This window comes from Sus scrofa, chromosome 1 (assembly GCF_054392235.1).
Source record: "Sus scrofa isolate SSC_HxYL_T2T_F1_AM1 chromosome 1, Sscrofa_HxYL_maternal_Yorkshire_Landrace_v2.0, whole genome shotgun sequence".
Classification (NCBI taxonomy): domain Eukaryota; kingdom Metazoa; phylum Chordata; class Mammalia; order Artiodactyla; family Suidae; genus Sus; species Sus scrofa.
The window spans coordinates 284,907,829-284,927,931 of NC_139383.1; the positions used below are offsets into that span (position 1 = coordinate 284,907,829).

At 54.0% G+C, this 20,103-nt stretch overlaps 1 protein-coding gene across 2 annotated transcripts; it reads left to right on the forward strand.

Moving 5' to 3' along the window:
• Positions 1–2,560: 2,560 nt before the first annotated feature.
• On the forward strand, positions 2,561–19,205 carry PRRT1B (proline rich transmembrane protein 1B). 2 transcript variants are annotated; one of them, XR_014829703.1, is made up of 5 exons: positions 2,561–2,653; positions 13,139–13,614; positions 14,357–14,500; positions 15,432–16,719; positions 18,581–19,205. XR_014829703.1 is itself a non-coding variant. In XM_003122252.6 (4 exons), the coding sequence occupies exons 1-4, from the start codon at positions 2,644–2,646 to the stop codon at positions 15,579–15,581; spliced, it is 780 nt and encodes a 259-aa protein (XP_003122300.4). In that variant the 5' UTR covers positions 2,561–2,643; the 3' UTR covers positions 15,582–19,205. The 2 variants fall into 2 exon arrangements, 1 of the variants encoding a protein (XP_003122300.4); XM_003122252.6 differs by having other exon boundaries at positions 15,432–19,205.
• Positions 19,206–20,103: the final 898 nt, after the last annotated feature.

Here is a 20,103-nt window from a genome sequence, read left to right on the forward strand (position 1 = left end):
GTGGAAACCCTGATATTTCTGTACATCTCTTGGTCGTTGCTCTGGGGCTGGTCCTGATCCCAGGAGAGGAATTCTTTGCTGCTTCAAGGATGAAGTCCTGACTGCTGGCTTTCTGTGAGCACAGAATAAGCCCCACAGCACAGGTTAGAACGGAGACCAGCAAAATTTTTTTTTGCTGGGGGAGTACGCTGTCACTGGCGTTATTTGGAATTACTGTCACATGGCGATTAAAACAGATCAGCTTGTCACTTTTACTGTTGCCTTCAAACAACGCACCTTCGTGTTGGCGGCACCCACGCGGGGTGGACCCCTTCCGCCCTCCTGCCTGTGGTGGGTCGGTAACATCCTCCAAATGCTGAGCTCCAGACTATTCCCATTCTTTTTTTTTTTTTTTGTCTTTTGTTGTTGTTGTTGTTGCTATTTCTTGGGCCGCTCCTGCGGCATATGGAGGTTCCCAGGCTAGGGGTCCAATCGGAGCTGTAGCCACCGGCCTACACCAGAGCCGCAGCAACGCGGGATCCGAGCCGCGTCTGCAACCTACACCACAGCTCACGGCAACGCCGGATCATTAACCCACTGAGCAAGGGCAGGGACCGAACCTGCAACCTCATGGTTCCTAGTCGGATTCGTTAACCACTGCGCCACGACGGGAACTCCTATTCTCATTCTTTCTGGGGCAGCTTTTGCTTCTGCTGTCATCTCCAAAGCCAGCTCCCTGCATTAAATATCCTCTGTTTTTTTTTTTTTTCTTCCTTCCGTTACTTCTTTCCCTCTCTCTTTCTCCCTTCCTTCCTTTCCTTCTTTCTCCCTTTTCCTTCCTTCCTTTCTTTCTTTCTCCTGTTTCTTTTAAATACTCCAAGAGGTTTCTGCTTTCCTGGTTGGGTCTGATTGCCTCCCTATCAGGTTCTGCTGTTGTCTGGAGACTCTTGCTCATGGTAGATTTTCCTTGTGTGTTTTGCTTTGGAGAGTGTGCCCTCATCTTCAGGGGTGCTTTTTCCGTGGGAATCTTGTCAGCTTGGATGGGGATAGTCCCACCAGAAGTGTTTTGCTTTGGATAAATCCCCGAGCTCTTTCCTGGAGCCACTTTTTTTTTTTTTTTTGTTAAATGGCTGCACCCCAGGCACATGGTAGTTCCCAGGCCAGGGATTGAATCTGAGACACAGCTGCCAACCTATACCACAGCTGTGGCATATGCTGGATCCTTTAACCCACAGAACGGGGTCAGGGATCTAACCTGAGCCCCTGCACCAGGGCAGGAAATCCCTAATGCTAGTTTTTAAAGTAGGGAGTTCCGTTGTGGCTCAGTGGTTAACAAACCCGACTAGTACCCGTGGGGACTTGTGTTCAATCCCTAGCCTTGCTCAGTGGGTTAGGGATCCGACATTGCCGTGAGCTGTGGTGTAGGTGGCAGACACGGCTTGGATCCGGTGTGTCTGTGGTGTAGGCTGGCAGCTACAGTTCCTATTCAACCCCTCACCTGGGAACCTCCATATGCTGCAGGTGTGGCCCTAAAAAGACAAAAAAAAAAAAAAAGAATTTTAAAGTAGGAGTTTTTGGACCACAACAATAGGCTGAATTTGAACCCCACACCCATTGGAGGCACAGGCCTGAGGTTATAACTGCCAGGGGGAATTTATTTCCTCATCCAGAACTAGGCTGGGTCCGACCAGCTTCCTTGTCACCTCCGTGAGCCCTGGACAGGTGTTATTTTCTGCTCATCTCTCTTCATCCCAACTCCCTGCTCCGCCAAGATCCAAGGCTTCGTACCCTGTTCACAGCGGGGTGTAAAACTCAAGCCCTAGACCCCTGAGACCACTGACCCACCACAAAGCACGACCACCCCTGCCCTCCCTCCTGCCCGCCCTTGCTGGCATCCTCTTCCTTGGCCTCTGGGGATCCCACTTAACATCTTGGGAGCTCATCTGTGAGTTAATTAGCTGTCTGGTGTGCAAGTGCGGTCTTTCTAGCATTTCTAGCGACTTCCAATCTTTGAGTCTGGCAAAAATTTCAGGGAATAGAAATCTCACATGTATAAATGAAATATATCTATAATATATAATGTGAAATATATATGTATATATTCTGAAAGAAATGTCTACTTTATTTACGTAGGCGGCCCGAGGCATGCGGAAGTTCCCTGGCCAGGCATCCAACCCGCATCACAGCGAACCGAGCCACAGCAATGATAAGGCAAAGTCCTTAACCGGCTAGGCCACCGGGGAACTCCTCGCACTCGGTATTTTAAAACCCACGGTCATCGTTGGCCCCACAAGTGCCTCCAGCTGTGGGCTCCGGTTTGCTCCGTCTCCACCACTGCGTGGTAAAGACGGTATCTCCCCGAGCCCTTTCCCGGGTCCGCCCAGCCCGCTCCCCTGCCCCCACACGCCTCCAGCTCAGCTTCCCGCCCGGGGACCGCTGCGCGCGGGTCCTGGCGAGGTGGGCGGGCGCGCGCGCGCGCAGGTTCGGGCCCCAGCGCCGGGGCGCGCGGGGAGCCACCTGTTGACACACCCGCGGGCAATCCAGGCGGTCAATGATTAACCCGCGGAGCAGCCGGCACCAGGAAACCTGAGCCGCCCGCGAAAGCCGAGCCGGGCCCGACGGCGGCGGGAGGCGCGGGAGGCGCGCAGCCCGGCTGGTCTCGCCATGGACGCAGGTAAGGGCGGCGGGCCCGCTGTGCGCACCCCCAGCCCGGCTCCCGGGGGTCCCGGGGTGAAGATGGGGGCGACCTAGCCCCAGGCTCCGAGGCTGGTTCCACGGGGCCCCAATCCGGCCCTGCCCTGGGACGCCTCTCCCTCCCGCCCGGATCTGGGGGGCCCCAGGGCTGCTGCGGGAAGTTCGGGCGCCTTGGCCGAGCCCCTCCGCCCCCCCCTGCGGGAGACCTGGGGAGGGGCGGCCCTCGGCGCGGCCCCGGGCGGGCAGCGGGTCCCCGAGCAGTGGCGACGTGGAGGGCATGTGCCCCAGCCCTACGCCCCGTCCTTTTTCTGGTGACTTGGTTCACTCCTCTGGCCAGGCTGAAGTCCTTGGAGCTGGGGGAGGGGTCGACCCTGGCAAGAGGGGCAGAGACGGGGCCAGGGAGGGAGATATAAAAAGGCAGAGATGGGACGAGACCTCGCGGACTCAGAGACCGAGAGAGGCGGGGGGGTGAGACGGGGGGCGACACGGGGGGCAGGCAGGGTGGGACCGCGGGAAGGCTCGTTCCAGCGACTCCGGCGGCCCGCAGCGCAGCCGGCCCTGCGGGGAGCGGTGAACCGAGACCTCGGGAGTCCAGGGCTGGCCGGGACTGGGGCTGGGGGTGATCGCAGCGGGGCCGGAGCCGCAGACGTCGCAGGGTCCCGCCTGACACCCCACCCCCACCCCTCAACCTGGGGCGGGGGCGCACCCAGATTTCTTCTGCAACCCGCTGCTGCGAAGAGGGACCGACCCCGCCTGGTTTTTAACTGCTGCCACCACCTCCCAGACCTCCAGGAAGGCCCCCCCGCCGCCGCGGGGGCCCTCGAGCATCTCCCCACCCGGTTGCCGGCCCCCCCTCCTGGCTGCCGGCCCCCCCTCCCGGCTGGAATGTCCCACCGAGGCTCGGATGTCGAGAACCCGAGAACCTGGGGCCACGGGCCGGGCAAACCCGCCAGCAAATTTATTTACTCTGCAGCCCTATCTCCGCGCCATCGGGCCAGGTATTTGCCCTGGCGGCCCGGGGTAGCTGCGGTTTTTGTTATGATAACTGGGGCAGGGGCTCGGCGGCCGCGGGGAGCACCTCCCCGGCTCCGGTTACCTGCTGTGAGCCTCCCTTCCCTCACCTGTAAAACGAGGATTCCTAAAAGAGGCGCACCTGAGGCGGACCCGAGACGTTGTAAGAGCTCTCAGGGCAGAGTCTGCTCATGTGTTCCCAGTTAGGGTTTTGAAATGACCATTGCTGTTATTAGCCCCACGTTCGATGAGGAAAGGGAGGCAGGAGAACTGAGTCACCTGCCTTAAGGTCACACAGCCAGAGTTCCCCAAGTGGCAAAGCAGGTTCAGTGTTCCTGCAGATGTGATGTCTGTTCCTCAGGGCCTGGCGTCTGAGAAATGCTTGATAGCCATAGCTGCTGGTTAGGGCACTGCAGGTGCTGCTCGCTCCAGCATCTTACCCGCAAAGCCAACTCTTAGCAGCCCCAAAGGGGTCTGACCCTGCTGATATCATGGTATCTTCATCGGGTTTGTGTACAGAATTGTATTTCTTTTTTCCTTCCTTCCTCCTTTCTTTCGTTTCCCACCCCTCAGTATATGGAGCTCCCAGGCAAGATATGAGATCCAAGCCGAAGCTTCAGCAACGCTGGATCTTTAACCCCCAGCAGGGTCGGGGCTCGAACCAGGTCCAGTGCTTCCAAGATGCCACAGATCCCATTGTGCCGCAGTGGGAGCTCCTCTATTTCTTTCTTTCTTTCTTTCTTTTTTTAAATTGACGTATAGTTGATTTACAATGTGTTTGTTTCAGGTGTGTAGCAAAGTGAATTCAGTTATATGTATTCTTTTTCAGATTTTTCTCCATTATAGACGATTACAAGATACTGAATCTAGTTCCCTGTGCTATATATAGGTCCTCGTTGCTTATCTCTTTTATTTATTTATTTATTTTTTGTGTTTTTGCTATTTCTTGGGCCACTCCAGCGGCATATGGAGGTTCCCAGGCTAGCGGTCGAATCGGAGCTGTAGCCACTTGCCTACAGGAGAGCCACAGCAACATGGGATCTGAGCCACGTTTGCAACCTACACCACAGCTCACGGCAACGCCGGATCCTTAACCCACTGAGCGAGGCCAGGGATCGAACCCGCAACCTCATGGTTCCTAGTCGGATTCATTAACCACTGAGTCAAGATAGGAACTCCTGCTTATCTCTTTCAAATGAAATAGTGTATATCTGGTGTTCTCGTCATGAAGCAGCGGAAACCAGGAACCATGAGGTTGTAGGTTCGATCCCTGGCCTCGCTCAGTGGGTTGAGGATCTGGCTTTGCCGTGAGCTGTGGTGTAGCTCGCAGCTGTAGCTTGGATCTGGTGTTGCTGTGGCTGTGGTGTAGGCCGGCAGCTGTAGCTCCGATTGGACCCCTAGCCTGGGAACCTCCATATGCCACAGGTGTGGCCCTAAAAAAACAGACACTTCTTTTTAAATTTATTTATCTGTTAATCCCCAGCTCATAATTTATCTCTTCCCTTCCCCTTCCCCCTTTGGTAACTCTAAATCTGTCTTCTATGTCTATGAGTCTGTTTCTGTTCTGTAAATTCATTTGCATCGTATTTTACGTTCCGCATATGTGATATCATGTGATGTTTGTCTTTGACTGACCTGCTTCAATGAGCGTGAGGATCTCTCGGTCTATCCAGAATGGTATTTCTGAGCCTAGAACACTAGTCCACAGTAGGCTCGCCATTAAAAACGTGTGGGATTGAATGGCTTGCCTGGTGCCTCTGCCTGGTGAAGTATCCAGAGGGTGGTTTAGAGGGGCTGCTTCAGGTACCAGGGGCGGTGGTGGCTTTTGGCTGAAAGCTTCCTAAGTCTGTCAGCCAGTGGCCCTGGGCTGAGTGGAACTCTCCCTTTCCCCACAGGGATCGTTTTGTTGTTATTGCTTTGATTAAAAACTCCAGGAGTTCTCTTGTGGCGCAGCAGGTTAAGGATCTGGCGTTTTCACTGCTGCGGCTCTGGTCGATGCAGTGGTGGGGGTCTGATCCCTGGCCCAGGAACTTCTGCATGCAGCAGGTGCAGCCAATAAATAAATAAATAGAAACTCCAGCCCTTGGCTGGGTGGGTCCGGCTGGGAGCTGCCCTGGCACCTCTCCCAGGGATGCTCAGGCCATGCCCTCCGCTCCAGTACATCAGCAGCCCTGCAGCCCTTCATGGAGGGCCTCCTAGAAGCGCCTAGCTCTCTCTGGATCAGACTTAGAAGTCACAGATCTGTCTGCCATGTGACTCCATTTTCTCATTGGCTGTGAGTCCCCCCCCAGTCTCATGTTCCCCAAACTGGCCGGACCCCCCCCCCCAGTTCCTCATCTCCCAGTCTCTCCCTAACCAGCGTTAGCGGCGCCTGAGCGCGTGCCTCCACGGAGTCCACCCCCACGGGGTGGTGGTGGCCCTGAGCTCCAGCTCCTGATCTTGACACAGAACCTCGCCCTGCATCTGCCAGCCCAGCTCTGCTCTGGGCTCTGAGGGAGGAGAGGAAAGAGGCCTGACCGGCCCATGGCTCCTGCCGACTCCCTCCAGATGCAGCCAGGGCAGCTTCTCACCCCCCAGTCCCTCCCCTTGGCCATGTCCCATCCTCAGACCCCCTGCCTCCGTTCTGGCTCAGGCCACTGCCCGTCCTCTCCACGCTCAGCCTCTGTCTCCTTCCCGCTCTGCTGCCCTCATCCGTCCCGTCCTTCCAACACGCCCCGCACCCGTGGCCAGAGGAAACTTTCCGTATCGGTTACCAGCAGGCTTTTGTTGTGGAACAGACCTGCCCAAACTCAGTGGCTTAAAACAATTGTGTACTGTGTCTGGTGATTTTGTAGGTCAGTGGGTAGCTGTGCTGGTTGGGGACCAGCTCACGGGGTGGGGAGGGGGGCTGGGTGGTCCGGGGATTGGCGGGCTCTGGGCGGGGGCCCCCATTCTCCTTCTCGGGGCCTGTCCAGCCGGTTGGTTCTGGCCCCTGGCGGCAGCAGAAGGATTCCCAGCAGTGGGAGAGCACAAGGCCCCCTGGGCAAGTGCTTTAAAACTTTAAAACATTTTTGGCCCCACCCACGGCACGCAGAAGTTCCCTGGGCCAGGGATCGAACCCTCGCCACAGCAGATCAAACCCTGTGACCTGAGCCACAGCAGTGACAATGCTGGATCCTTAAGCTCTAGGCCACCAAGGAACTCCTAAAACATATTTTTCTTTAAAGAATGTTTTAACTTTGGGGTAGAATTGAAGTACACCAAATTTTTGTTTAAAATGTGCCTTTTGATCAGTTTTGACGTGTTATGCATCCATCAAGTTATTGTTCAATCAAAATAGCCATTTTTATCATGCCCAGAATTTCCCTGTGGTCTTCAGTGTCCCTCCCTGCAGCTGTTGACCGGCTTTCTGTCCTTCAAGATGGCCTGTTCCAGGACTTTGCTTTATTTATTATTATTCTGTTGGCCGCCCCGCAGCATGTGGAGTTCCTTGGCCAGGGACCACATCTGAGCTGCAGTTGCAACCATGCATCGTCGGCGCAGCAACACCGGATTTGTTAACCCACCGTGTCGGGCTGGGGATTGAACCTGCGTCCCAGGGCTCTAGCGACCCCGCCAACCAGCCGAACTCTTTTAGGATTTTATGTAGATGGAATCACGTAGCCTGGCCTCGGGTTTCCTTTGCCAGGCATGGTGATTCAGCGACCCATCCACATGGGCTGCTGCGTGTGTCCAGAGTTCAGGCCTTTTTATGGCTAAGGAGTTGTGACTGTTGGCTGTCGCTGCCCAGCACATCCAGATGGTCCCCAGCTTACGATGGTTCAGCTTCTGGTGGTTCGACCTGACAGTGGTGTGCAGGTGATGCGTGTCCAGTGGAAGCCACACGCCGAGTTTTGGATTTTGATCCTTCCCACACTGGCGAGATGCGGCGTGACGTTGTGGCCTGTTGCTGGGCAGTGGCAGGGCCACGGCTCTGGGTCAGCCCCGGGACCACGAGGGTAAATGCGCCGTTTGCCTACAAACCCTTCTGCACCCACACAGCCATTCCGTTTATCACTTGCAGGAGTGTGTTCAATAAATGACATTAGAGGAGTTCCCGTCTTGGCTCAGGGGAAATGAATCTGACTAGGATCCATGAGGATGTGGGTTCGATCCCTGGCCTTGCTCAGTGGGTTAAGGATCCGGCGTGGCCGTGAGCTGTGGTGTAGGTCACAGACATGGCTCAGATCCTGCGTGGCTGTGGCTGTGGTGTAGGCCGGCGGCTACAGCTCCAACTGGACCCCTAGCCTGGGATCCTCCATGTGTCGTGGGTGTGGCCCTAAAAAAAAAAAAAGAAAAAGAAAATAACTAAATAATAGGAGCTATTCAACACCGTGTTCCCAAATAGGCTTTGTGTGGTAGACGGTTTTGGCCAAGTGCAGCCTAACGGAAGTGTTCTGAGCACGTTGAAGGTAGGTGAGCCTAAGCGCAGGTGTTCCAGAGGTCAGGGTGCCACATGCATTGTTGTTTTTGGCTGCGCCTGTGACATGCACAAGTTCCAGGGTCAGGGATCAAACCCAAGCCACAATAGTGACCATGCTGAGTCCTTAACTTCTAGGCCATCAGGGAACTCCCTAAATGCATTTTTGACTTAAGATATTTTCAGCTTCTAAAGATTTTATCAGGACGTAACCCCATAATAACTCAAGGAAGACCTGAACTCTCAATACTTAGGTGTTTTGTTTGGTTTTAACAGCTGTACCCATGGCATATGGAAGTTCCTGGGCCAGGGATTGAATCTGAGCCACAGCTGTGGCAGCACTGGATTCTTGACCCACTGCACTGGGCTGGGAACAGAATATGAGATGCTGCAGTAGGATTCTTAACCCACTGGACCACAGCGGGAGCTCTCTCTCAATTCTTAACGTTTAAACAACACAGTCTGGTGTGGCTGTGTTTCCAGCATTCTTGTCTTCCTTAATCAATAGAAATGGATAAAAGGGCAGACAAATTCAGGCAAGGCTTTATTGGGGCCCCTGCTGCAGGAGTGAAATGAGCAACTGATGGGTTCCCTTGCTCCCGCCCTCCCTGGGGGCGGGCCATGAGCTGGTTCCTTCTATGGGGTGAGGGTAGCGGCAGGTCCAGAGGTCAGGCTGGAGGGGTGGCTTAGGTGGTTTGCCCTCCCCTTTGGTGGTGTCATGCGCAGGGGGGCACTGTGGTACCCTGTTTTCACTCCAGGCTCTTCAGAAGTGGCAGTTGGTTTTTGGCCTTTTGGAGCCGTGTCCATAATTTGCCCCAACTGCGGGCATCACACAGTTATTTTAGTCCCTTAGAATTTCTCTGTATTTCATTGTTTGAGGGGATGTTTGTCCCATTGCGTTGCAGCAAAGGGTCTCAGGTCCCAGCCTGTCTCAGCTGCACTGGGTTCTGTGGCTTGAGCTTTTCCTGAGGTTGTAGTCAGGTCATCAGCCAGGATGCAGGCACCTTAAGACTCAACAGAGGCTGAAGGGACTGCCCCCACGAGTTCCCATTGTGGCTCAGTGGGTTAAGAACCCAACATGGTGTCCGTGAGGATGTGGGTTTGATTCCTGGCCTCACTCAGTGGGCTAAGGATCCAGTGTTGCCACAAGCTGCGGTGTAGCTTGCAGATGTGGCTCGGATCTAGTGTTGCCGTGGCTGCAGCCTAGCCTGGGAACTTCCATGTGCTGCAGGTGTGGCCCTAAAAAAAGAAAAGGACGAAAAAGCATAATAATAAAAAAGGGGCCTCCCCCAAACTCCTTCACCTGGTTGTTAGCATGTTTGGGGCTGGGCTGTTGGACTGAGGGCCATGCTGTCACATGGGCCACTTCTTCTTGGAGGAGAGAGAGAGAGAGAGGGAGAGAGGGGATCAAGGAGGAGGGAGAGGGAGAGAGACTTTTTCCCATTATGTGTGTGTGTGTATATATATACATATATATATATACACACACACACTTTTTTTTTTTTTTTTTGCTTTTCAGGGCCACACCCATGGCATATGGAAGTTCACAGGCTAGAGGTCGAGTCAGAGCTACAGCTGCCGGCCTACACCACAGCCACAGCAACGCTAGATCCGAGCTCAATCTGCAAAGTACACCACAGCTCATGGCAACGCCGGATCCTTAACCTACCGAGCAAGGCCAGGGATCGAACCTGCAACTTCATGGTTCCTAGTCAGATTTGTTTCTTCTGTGCCATGACGGGAACTCCTTTGGGGAATTTTTTGGTTTCTGGTCTTAGATTCAAGTCTTTAACCCATTTTGAGTTAATTGTTGTGTAAGACAGTGGTCCAGTTTCACTCTTGTGCGTGTGGCTGCCCAGTTTTCCCAACACCATTTATTGAAGAGACTCTCCTTTCTCCATTGTGTCTTTTGAGGGTCACACCCATGGCGTATGGAGGTCCTCAGGCCAGGGGTCGAATTGGAGCTGCAGCTGCCGGCCTCCACCACATTCTTGTCTCCTTTTCATAAATGAATTGAGGATGTGAGCGTGGGTTTACTTCTGGGCTCTCGCTCCTGTTGCATTGATCTGTGTGTCTGCTTTTCTGCCAATGTCATACTCTCTTGATTACTATAGATTTGTAATATAGTTTGAAACCAAAGAGTGCGATGCATCCAGCTCTGTTCTTTCTCAATGTTGCTTTGGCTACTCAAGTTCTTTTGTGGTTCCATGCACATTTTAGGAGTGCTTCTCCTATTTTTGCGAAAAATGCCTTTGGATTTTTTTTTTTTTTTTTGCCGCATCTGTGGTGTGTGCAAGTTCCCAGGCCAGGGATTGAACCTGTGCCACAGCAGTGACCCAAGCCACCACAGTGACAACGTCAGATCTTTATTTTATTTTTGCTTTTTAGGGCCACATTAGTGGCATATGGAGGTTCCCAGGCTAGGGGTTCAATCGGAACTATAGCTGCTGCAGTAACACCAGATCTACGCTGCATCTGCGACCTGCACCACAGCTCACAGCAAGGCCGGATCCTTAACCCACTGGGCGAGGCCAGGGATCGAACCCGCAGCTTCATGGTTCCTAGTCAGATTCATTTCCGCTGGGCCACACCAGGAACTCCACAACAGCAGATCTTTAACCCACGATATCACTGGGGAAGCCCCCCATTGGAATTTTGATAGGAGTTGCACAGCCTCTGTTGACTGCTTTGTGTAGTACGGACATTTTAACGACACTGGCTCTTCCTGTCTGTGAGAGTAGAGTATTTTCGCATTTGTTTGTGGTTTCTTCAGTTTCTTTCATTAATGTTTAGTTATTTTCAGTGTATAGGTCTTTCATCTGATTGGTTAAATTTATTCCTAGGTATTCTATTTGATAGGTCTTGTATTCTATTTGATAATGAGATCTTTATTTTTTTTTTTTTAATTTTTTTTTTTTGTCTTTTTGCCTTTTCTAGGACCGCTTCCGTGGCACATGGAGGTTCCCAGTCTAGGGGTCTAGAATCGGACCTGTAGCCGCTGGCCTACGCCAGAGCCACAGCAACACCAGATCCGAGCTGCATCTGCAAACTACACCACAGCTCACGGCAATGCCGGATCCTTAACCCGCTGAGCAAGGCCAGGGATCGAACCCACAACCTCATGGTTCCTAGTTGGATGTGTTAACCACTGAGCCATGATGGGAACTCCCCGATAATAAGATTTTTAAAAATTTTCTTTCTGCTATTTTTATTAGTATGTAGAAATGCAGTGGCGTTTTGTCTATTGATTTCATATTATGCAACTTTATTGAATTAGTTTATTAGTTCTAACAGGGTTTTTTTTGGTAGAGTCTTTCGGGTTTTCTATACATGTCATCTGAACTAGGGACAGTTTTACTTCATCCTTTCCAATTTAGATTCCTTTTATTTCTTTTTTCTTGTCTAATTGCTATGGCTAGGACTTCCAATCCTATGTTGAATAAAAGTGGTGAGAGCGAGCATCCTTGTCTTATCCCTGACCTTAAAGGTAAAGCTTTTCCATTTTTATTTATTTATTTATTTTTGTCTTTTTGCTGTTGTTGTTGTTGTTGCTATTTCTTGGGCCGTTCCCGCGGCATATGGAGGTTCCCAGGCTAGGGGTCCAATCGGAACTGTAGCCACCGGCCTGCGCCAGAGCCGCAGCAACGTGGGATCCGAGCCGCGTCTGCAACCTACACCACAGCTCACGGCAACGCCGGATCGTTAACCCACTGAGCAAGGGCAGGGACCGAACCCGCAACCTCATGGTTCCTAGTCGGATTCGTTAACCACTGTGCCACGACGGGAACTCCGCTTTTCCGTTTTTTTACCATTGATATATGATATTAGCTGTGAGCTTATTATATATGACCTTTGTTATATCATGTTGAGATACATTTCCTCTATACCCACTTTGAGAGGCTTTTTTTTTTTTTTTATCATAAATGGATGTTGAATTTTGTCAGATGCTCTTTCAACATCTATTGAGATGATCATGTGCTTGTCCTTCATTTGGTTCATGCAATGACCACATTGGTTTTTGCAGATGTTGAATGATCCTTGCATCCCAGGAATAAATTCCAGTTGATCATGATATACAGTTCTTTTAATGTATTGTTGAATTTTGTTTGCCAATATTTTTTATTGAGGATTTTTGCATCTTTATCAGGGATATTGGTCTGTAATTTTCTTTCCTTATGGGGTCCTTTGCTAGTTTTGGTATCAAGGTAATGCTGGATTCATAAAATGCATTGGAAAGTAGTCCTCCTCCTCCCTCCCCCTCGCCCTCTCCCCTCCTCCCCCCTCCACCTTCAGGACTTGTTGGGAGCCGCTGGGGTGCCTCCAAAGTGTATGGTGTGGATGCTGGAGGCCAGGGCCAGGGCTGAAAGGCAGCTGGATGCCTCTGAGTTTCCCCTTCCCCTACCCCTTTCAAGCTGCTGGGTGGGCTTCTCTCCTCGCCCCTCCCTGTCCCTCTCCCACCACATTCATGTTTCTGTTTTCTCTCTCCCTGTGGCCAGTAGGCCCTTGGCCCTTGGTGACTGCCTGGCTTTTTGTGGTCACTCCATTAGCCAGGGTCTGACCATTCCAGAGCCAAGAATCTGATTGGCTCAGCTTATTTCCTCAACCAGCCCCCACTGGGTGGTTTCAGCACAGCCTTTGTGGGGGCCACCCTGGGCTGAAGCTTCGTCTCTGGCAGCAGGGCCCCTCCGGTAGAACCCTGGGGGCAGAACTGCCTCTAGCAGGGGCAGTCTGGACCAGAGGCTGGCTGGCAGGCAGGGGCAAGGCCTGCCTTTCATCCCAGCAGGCCTGTACTGGCTGTGTGACTGCCTGTCTGAGCCTGGCTCTTGTCCCATTGTTGTCCTTCGGGTGAAGGTTCAAGAGCCCAGCTTGGAGAGGGCTCTTGAACACAAAGGGCCAGGATCGGCCTGGTCATTGTGACTTTCTCCTGGGAGGGGCTGTGCTTTGGGGTTTAGGGGGAGGATTCCCACCTGGCCTGATGGAGTCTGGGGGCTCACTGCCCCTGCTGTTTCTTCCCAGGAGCAGACGTGAAAGGGGGCAGCAGCCCTGCAGCCTCTGAGGACCCCCAGAGTCCCCCTCGGCCCGAGCTCCCGCAGCTCCCATGCCACCCACAGCTCCTAGATGAGGACGGAGGGCCCAGCAAGGAAGCGGCCACGGATGGAGGCAGCGCCCCAGCACCGGGGGAAGCCCCAGCCAACCCCCCGGCTGACCCCCTGGCTGAGGCCTCCTTGGGGCCCCCGGCCCAGGCTCAGGCCACGGGCGAGACCCAACAGGCACCCAAGGCGACGGCTGGTGGGGTCCCCAACATCGGCTTTGTGGGCGAGCCCCCACCCTACGCGCCACCTGACCCCAAGGCAGAGCACCTGCTCTACCCGCCCTTCCCGCAGCCCGTGCTCTTCCCGCCAGTGTCTGCGCCCCCGGCCCTGTACCCGCCGCCGCCCTCGCCGCTCTTCCCTGCGCCTGCAGTGCAGCCTCTCTTCACGCCCTTTCCCGTGGTGAGTCAGCCAGTGTCACCCTCCACGACCCCTCACCCCTCCCTCCATCCCTCCCTGGGCGGGAGAGTGTGGCACACAGGTGGTGAGTCACCACGAGCATCCCTGCGGAGGACGCCCGTGTGCCCAGGGGAGGAAGAGAGAAGGGCTCCCTCAGCCTGGGGGTTGGGTGAGCAGAGGAGGCTTTCCAGAAGTGGGGGGCATTTGAGCTGGGTTCTGAGGGATGCATAGGAGAGTTCAGGCATAGAAGAGGAGGCACAGCACAGGCGTGGAGGGTGGCCAAGCCGGGTGTGTCCTGGAAGGATGCAGGTTGGTTCCACTCGGTGGGGAGGGGAGGCGGAATCCACTGTGAGGGGCCCCAGGGCCTTTGAAGGAGATAACTTGATTAGATTTTTAGGAAAAAACAAACAAACTCCTGGCTGCCTGTGGAAGAGAGCTCGGAGGCCCCCGTGGTGGGGACACCAGTGAGACCATTGAGACACCAGTGGCTGGACCCTGGGCTGAGCCGTGTGTAGAGGCAGAAGCCAGGGGACGCCTGGGGGCTGAGTGACAGGCTGGGGGTGCTGGGGCTGGGGGAAGAGTGGGTGGAAGGGGGGCCTTGACCTGCCCCTGGGCAACCTGCAGCCTCACTGGGTGGGCATTGGCAGTGGGTGGAGTGACCGCCCCACAGCCCTCGCTGGCTGCATCCCCACCCTGCTGTCCGGAGGCTGGTGGCCTTACCACGCCGTGGCCCCCACCCCCACAGTACAACAGCCCCGTGGCCGGTGTGCCAGCCCCTGCCACGGCCGAGCCCAGGCCCCTGCCCAAGGACTACATGATGGAGTCCGTGCTGGTGACCCTCTTCTGCTGCCTGCTCACCGGGCTCCTCGCCATTGTCTACTCCCACGAGGTAGGCGGGGGTGGGAGCGGCCCCCCCGTACAGCCACGCGTGCCCCTTCCTAGTACCTAGGTCCCCAGGGCTTGCCCCGCAGAAGGGTGGCAGGAATTGCGAAATCAGTGCCCAGTTGCCTGGGGATGAGGGGGTGGTCTTTGCCCTCTTCTCCTGTCTCTGTCTCCTGCTGCTCAAGCTGGGCTCTGGAAAGTTCGACTGAAACATTCACACCGGAATGAGTAAGGCCCAGGGAACTGTCCGTCTAGCCGGGGCTTGTGTTTAAGGGGGTCTGGACCCCCATCCATCCGTCCACCCACCTGCCATCTCTCTGGTCTCCAGCCAGTCACCCACCCATCCATCCACGTCTCTGTTCATCCGTTAATGCACCCACCTGTCGGCCCCCGTCGGCCAGCCCTCTCTGTCCGTCTACCCTCCATCCCCCACCCGTCGCCTCCTCAAGATCCCTCCTTCTTCGTCCCGCCCGCCCTCCTGGTGGGTACCGACCACCACCCGGCCGCGGGTGAGGCCCGTGTAAGGACATCCCCATAGAGCAGGAAGGCCCTGGGGCTTCTGCTACGTGGGGGCTCTGGAGGCTGCTGCCTGCCTGTCTGTTCTGGCTCCACCACCAGCTGTGTGGCCCTAGGGTGGGTCACTTAACCTCTCGGAGCCTTTGTTTCCTCATCTGCAAAGCAGGGGTGATGATGACACCAGACTCAGGGTTTTTGTGAGGATTTTAGGAGACGAGGCCGAGGGTGTAGGTCTGTGCCAGGCCCGTGACACGTGCCCAAGAGCTGGCAGCCAGCCCCTCATCGCCCCTGCTCCTTTGCGAGCGGTGGTCCGGGCAGGCCCCCGACTCTCTCGGGGGCAGCTTTCCAGTCGGTGCCCTGGGGCGGCTCCCGGGAGGGAGGGGGGGCCTCTACGTCTGCTCACCCCCCCCTTCTCCTTGCAGAGCCGCGCGGCCCTGGGCAGGGGGGACCTGGCCCACGCTGAGGAGGCCTCTCGCAAGGCCCGCTCGCTCGTGCTCTTCAGCCTGCTCTTTGGCGTCTTCGTGTCCACGAGCTGGGTCATCTACGTGGTGGTAGCCCTCTACCTCCCCTGAGGGCTGGTGGCCCCTCCGGGGACGCCCGGATGCCAGGCACTCCCGGCCTGGCTGGACTCTCTCTGCGGACCTCTCTCCCTGCCAGTGGACATCTGTCCCCTGGCTGGGGCCCAGGTAGGGGCCAAAGGAAGGTGGGCTTTGCAGCCCTCGGCACACCCGCAGCTGGGCCTCTGCCCCTGCAGGTGGCCTCAGGCAGTGTCCTCGCCCCCAGCCCTGGCCTTCACCTTATCCCTGAGAGACCAGCACCCTTGCTGTCCTCAGAATCGTCTGGAAGGACACAGCAACCCCAAGGCTCCATACCCTGGCCTAGCTCTGTGTTCGCAGGACAGAGCCGCTGGTCTTGGGGGGTTAAGGAAAGTGGCCTCTTCTCATTTGGTGGCTCCTGCCTGGTCCTTCTGTGCCCCAGCCCCATCCAGGAGGCAGGCTCTCTCCAGCTGACTCCACTTCCAGAAACCAAGGCCCTAATGTCTGGTCAGTAAACGAACAGTGCCCTGGGCAGAGCTTCTCATTGCTGCTTCGGGGCCACTGCTGGTCCTGGCGCAGTTGAGGGTGAGCTGGAAAAGCGCCTGTCCACACCGGGGCTCTGGGGCTCCCATGCCGCCCCTTGGAGATGCTGGTTTAGCGCCATGTCCGGCTTGCGGAGAGCCCATGGCAGGTGGAGGTGCTGGGTACTGACGGCGGGGATTTCTGTCGGGTCTTTCGCAGCCAAAGGTGATGGGCGAGCAGGGACGTCCATCTGCTGGAGGCGGGGATGGGGCCCCTGGCTGAGCCGTAAAAGACTGGCAGCCCAAGTTACACCAGGTGCTGTCTGAGCACCTGCTCTGTGCTGGTCCCGGCCCTGGTGCCAGCACTGGGAGCTGCAGCCCCATCTCAGCTCTGGAAGTGCTCCAGGAGCTGGAGAGATGTGGCTGAGGAAGTAAGTGAGCAGTGACAATGCTTGGGGCACGAGAGGTGGCCTTCTGGTCTGGGACGTGGGGCTGGTTCAGAATTCGGATATCAAGTCCTAAAGTGGGAGTTCCCCTTGTGTCTCGGGTTGAGAACCTGACATACTTTCCATGAGGATGAGGGTTCCATCCCTGGCCTCGCTCAGTGGGTTGAGAATCTGGCATTGCCAGGAGCTGCGGCATAAGTCTCAGAGGCTGCTCGGATCCAGCATGGCTGTGGCCTGGGCTGGCAGCTGTAGATCCGATTCAACCCCTAGCCTGGGAACTTCCATATGCTGCAGGTGCGGCTGTAAAAAGAAACAAAACAAAACCCTATAGTGCATGATCGCCAGGAAAAAGGAGGAGGAAACTGTAGTTTAGGAATCAATAGATGCCAAGAAGTACTATGTAGACCCTAACAGCCACAGCTGCTCCTGTTACTAAACTCTTACGTAAAATCAGACGAAGGGAGTTCCCTGGTGGCCTGGCACTTAAAGGACCTGGCATTGTCGCCACTGTGGCTCGTTGTCACTGCTATGGCTTAGGTTCAGTCCCTGACCAGGAAACTTCTGCATGCTGCAGGTGTGGCCCACAAAGGAATCCGAATAGGCAGAAATCATGTAGTATATAAGAAATATCAGGGAAATCTTATTAGTTGCAGATCCTGACTTAGTAAGTAGGACCTGAGATTCTGTGTTTCTTGTGAGCTCCCTAGGTGACCCTAAAGCTGCTATATGAACCTACAGCATATGGCACATTAAGTGGGGAGTTATTGAAACCTTTATAAGCAGGATCAAGTCATGGATGCCCCCGAGGGTCTCTCTTCAATGCAATGTGGTTTTGAGGTTCTAGCTAGTGTAAAGAAAAGCAAAGTAGGAGTTCCCTGGTGGTCTGACGGGTAGGACTCGGTACTTTCACTGCTGTGGCCCGGGTTTGATCCCTCGCCGGGAACTGAGACCCCGCATCACGCTGCTGCACGCTGTGGAACAGCAAAGGGAAATCTGCAGTATGAAAACTAGAAGAGGCCAAATGCTTCTCTAGCTAGAATATCTGAGTCAGTGAAAAAATCAGAATAAGGGAACTCAGAGAAGGGGATACAGAGTACACAAGAGTCGAGAGCAATATTCAGGTAAAAGTATATATGAAATACCAGGGAAACAGTTTAAACAGTAAAACTTAAGAATGAACTTAAGAAAATCCAGGTCCAAATGAAGAAAACAATTTTTGGGGGGTGGGGGTGGGGGTGGCGGGAAGCGTTTATGGTAAGGCACCAGAGGAGGAGTCCAGGACAGCTCGTGTTCAGAAAAGCCCCAACTCCTCCTAAATTACCAAGAGACAAAGAACAAACTCTCTGGCTAGCTTCCTTAAATAAAGAGATTTAATGAAATTCCAAGAAGAAAGCCAAGCGTTGGAAACTGTGATTTAAAAAAAAAATCAACTGGAAGGAAAATGTGCAAAGACGGCCGATCATGTTTCAAAGTTTAATGCGGGAGGACTTTCTTCACCCGATTTTGAAACTTTACCATAAAGCTGCAATAATCAAGGCACGGTGTGGCTTTGCCGCAGAGACGGATCAGTGAGAAAGGGCACGTCTGGAAGGCATCCCGAGTGTGTACGGGAAGTTCACGTCGGACCCAAATGGCATTTTAATTGAGTGAGTCGGGGTGCGGGGCTTACGGTAAGCAGAGCTGGCTGTCTGGTTGGAAAAATTATTCTCGTATTGCATGTAAAAATAAACTCCAGATGGATTAAAGAGCCATGTAGTATGAAGTTAAAAGCTCTACTGATATTAGATGAAAGCTCAGCGTAGGTGTGTAACTTCAGGGGGCTGGGCCGCTATGCAAGGCGGAGAGGCTGAGTGCCGCGTATCAGGGAAGCACAGGCTTAAGCCAGAGGGTTTTTACTTAGCAGATTGGGAGAAAATTGGAAGGAAGGATTTCAGAGTTTATTACTGGTAGGTGTGGGTTGCCAGCCTCTCTGTGGAAAGTAGACTTTGTGATATGTGTACCATATATATATTTTTTTGGGGGGGGGTGTCTTTTTAGGGCCACACCTACGGCATATGGGGGTTCCCAGGCTAGGGGTTGGATCCAAGCCACATCTGCGACCTACACCACAGCTCACGGCAGTGCCTTAACCCACTGAGCAAGGCCAGGGATCGAACCTGTGTCCTCCTGGTTACTAGTCAGATTTGTTTCCGCTGACCCACGCCATGTACCATACGTATATTAATATGCATCTAGTGCAAAGAACAGGGTCCAGAAGGACATGTTCCAGGTTGCTGACAGTGGCTGCCTCTGGGGAGGGACTGAGACGAGAACTGGGTCTGTGAAGAGCACCCCGAATTTTAACAACATGGATGGATTCGTGCGTGTGTAATTTAAAAATAACTGGAAAAAATGTGCGTGCCTTTTGATCCAGTCGTTCCAGCTTTAGGATTCTCGGGAGTGGAGAAGGCGGTGTGTGTTCTACAGCTGTTTGTTGCTGTCGTTACCAACCTTTCTAAAGGGCCACGAGGGAGAGGTGGCCAGGGCACATATGAAATGAGACCTCGGACGCATGAGGGTGCATCTTGCTTCCAGAGATGTTAAAATGTGTGTGTCTGAGAACCGCTGGGGTGGCCCAGGGGTGTTTGGCCTGGGAGGATTGTCAAAAAAGGCTTGCCTGAGAAAGTTGTATATAAAATAAAGCTTCAACGAGACGCTGCCTTTCCGAAGTGGTTGCATCATTCTGCATCTCACCAGCAAGGGATGGGAGTTCCAGTTGCTCCACAAACTCATCAGTCCCTGGTGTTGGCCAGTCTTTTTTATTTCTGTGCCTCTGCTAGTTAAAACTGTTGTGGCATTTCAGTGTGGCTTTGATTTGCATTTTTCTGGCTGATGCATGCTCCGGAGCTTTTTATCACACGCTCTCCAGCTGTTTGGATCTCGCTGTTCATCTGGTCCCCTTTTTCACGCAGGGTTGTCTTTCTCTTACCAGTTGAGAGGAGTTCTTTAGATGTGAGTCCTGTTAGACTCTGGGATTGCAAATATCTTCTACTTTCAGCTTCCCTTTTCACTCTTTTTTTTTGTTTTGTTTTCTTTTTAGCTTCGATCTACACCACAGCTCATGGCAACACCAGATCATTAACCCACTGAGCAAGGCCAGGGATCGAATCCCTGTCCTCATGGATACTAGTCGGGTTTGTCACTGATGGTACATGGAGGTTCCCAGGCTAGGGGTTGAATTGGAGCTGCATCTGCCCGTCTACACAGCAGCCACAGCAAGACCAGATCCGAGCTGCGACAATGCTGGATCCGTAACCCCCTGCGCAGGGCCAGGGATCGAACCCTCGTCCTCATGGATACCAGTTGGGTTCATTACTGCTGAGCCACAATAGGAACTCCCCCTTTTACTCTGGTAATAGTGTTAGCTGATGAAAAGCAGTTGTCAATTTTAGGATATTCCAATTCGTCTTGTCCCTTATGGATAATTCCTTTTGTGGCTTAAGAAAAATGTTCCCACTTTAGGTCATGAAGATATGGTCCTGTGTTGTCCTCAAGATCTAAGTAGAGGTCCCTGGTGGTGCAGTGGGTTAAGGATCCAGTGTGGTCACTGCA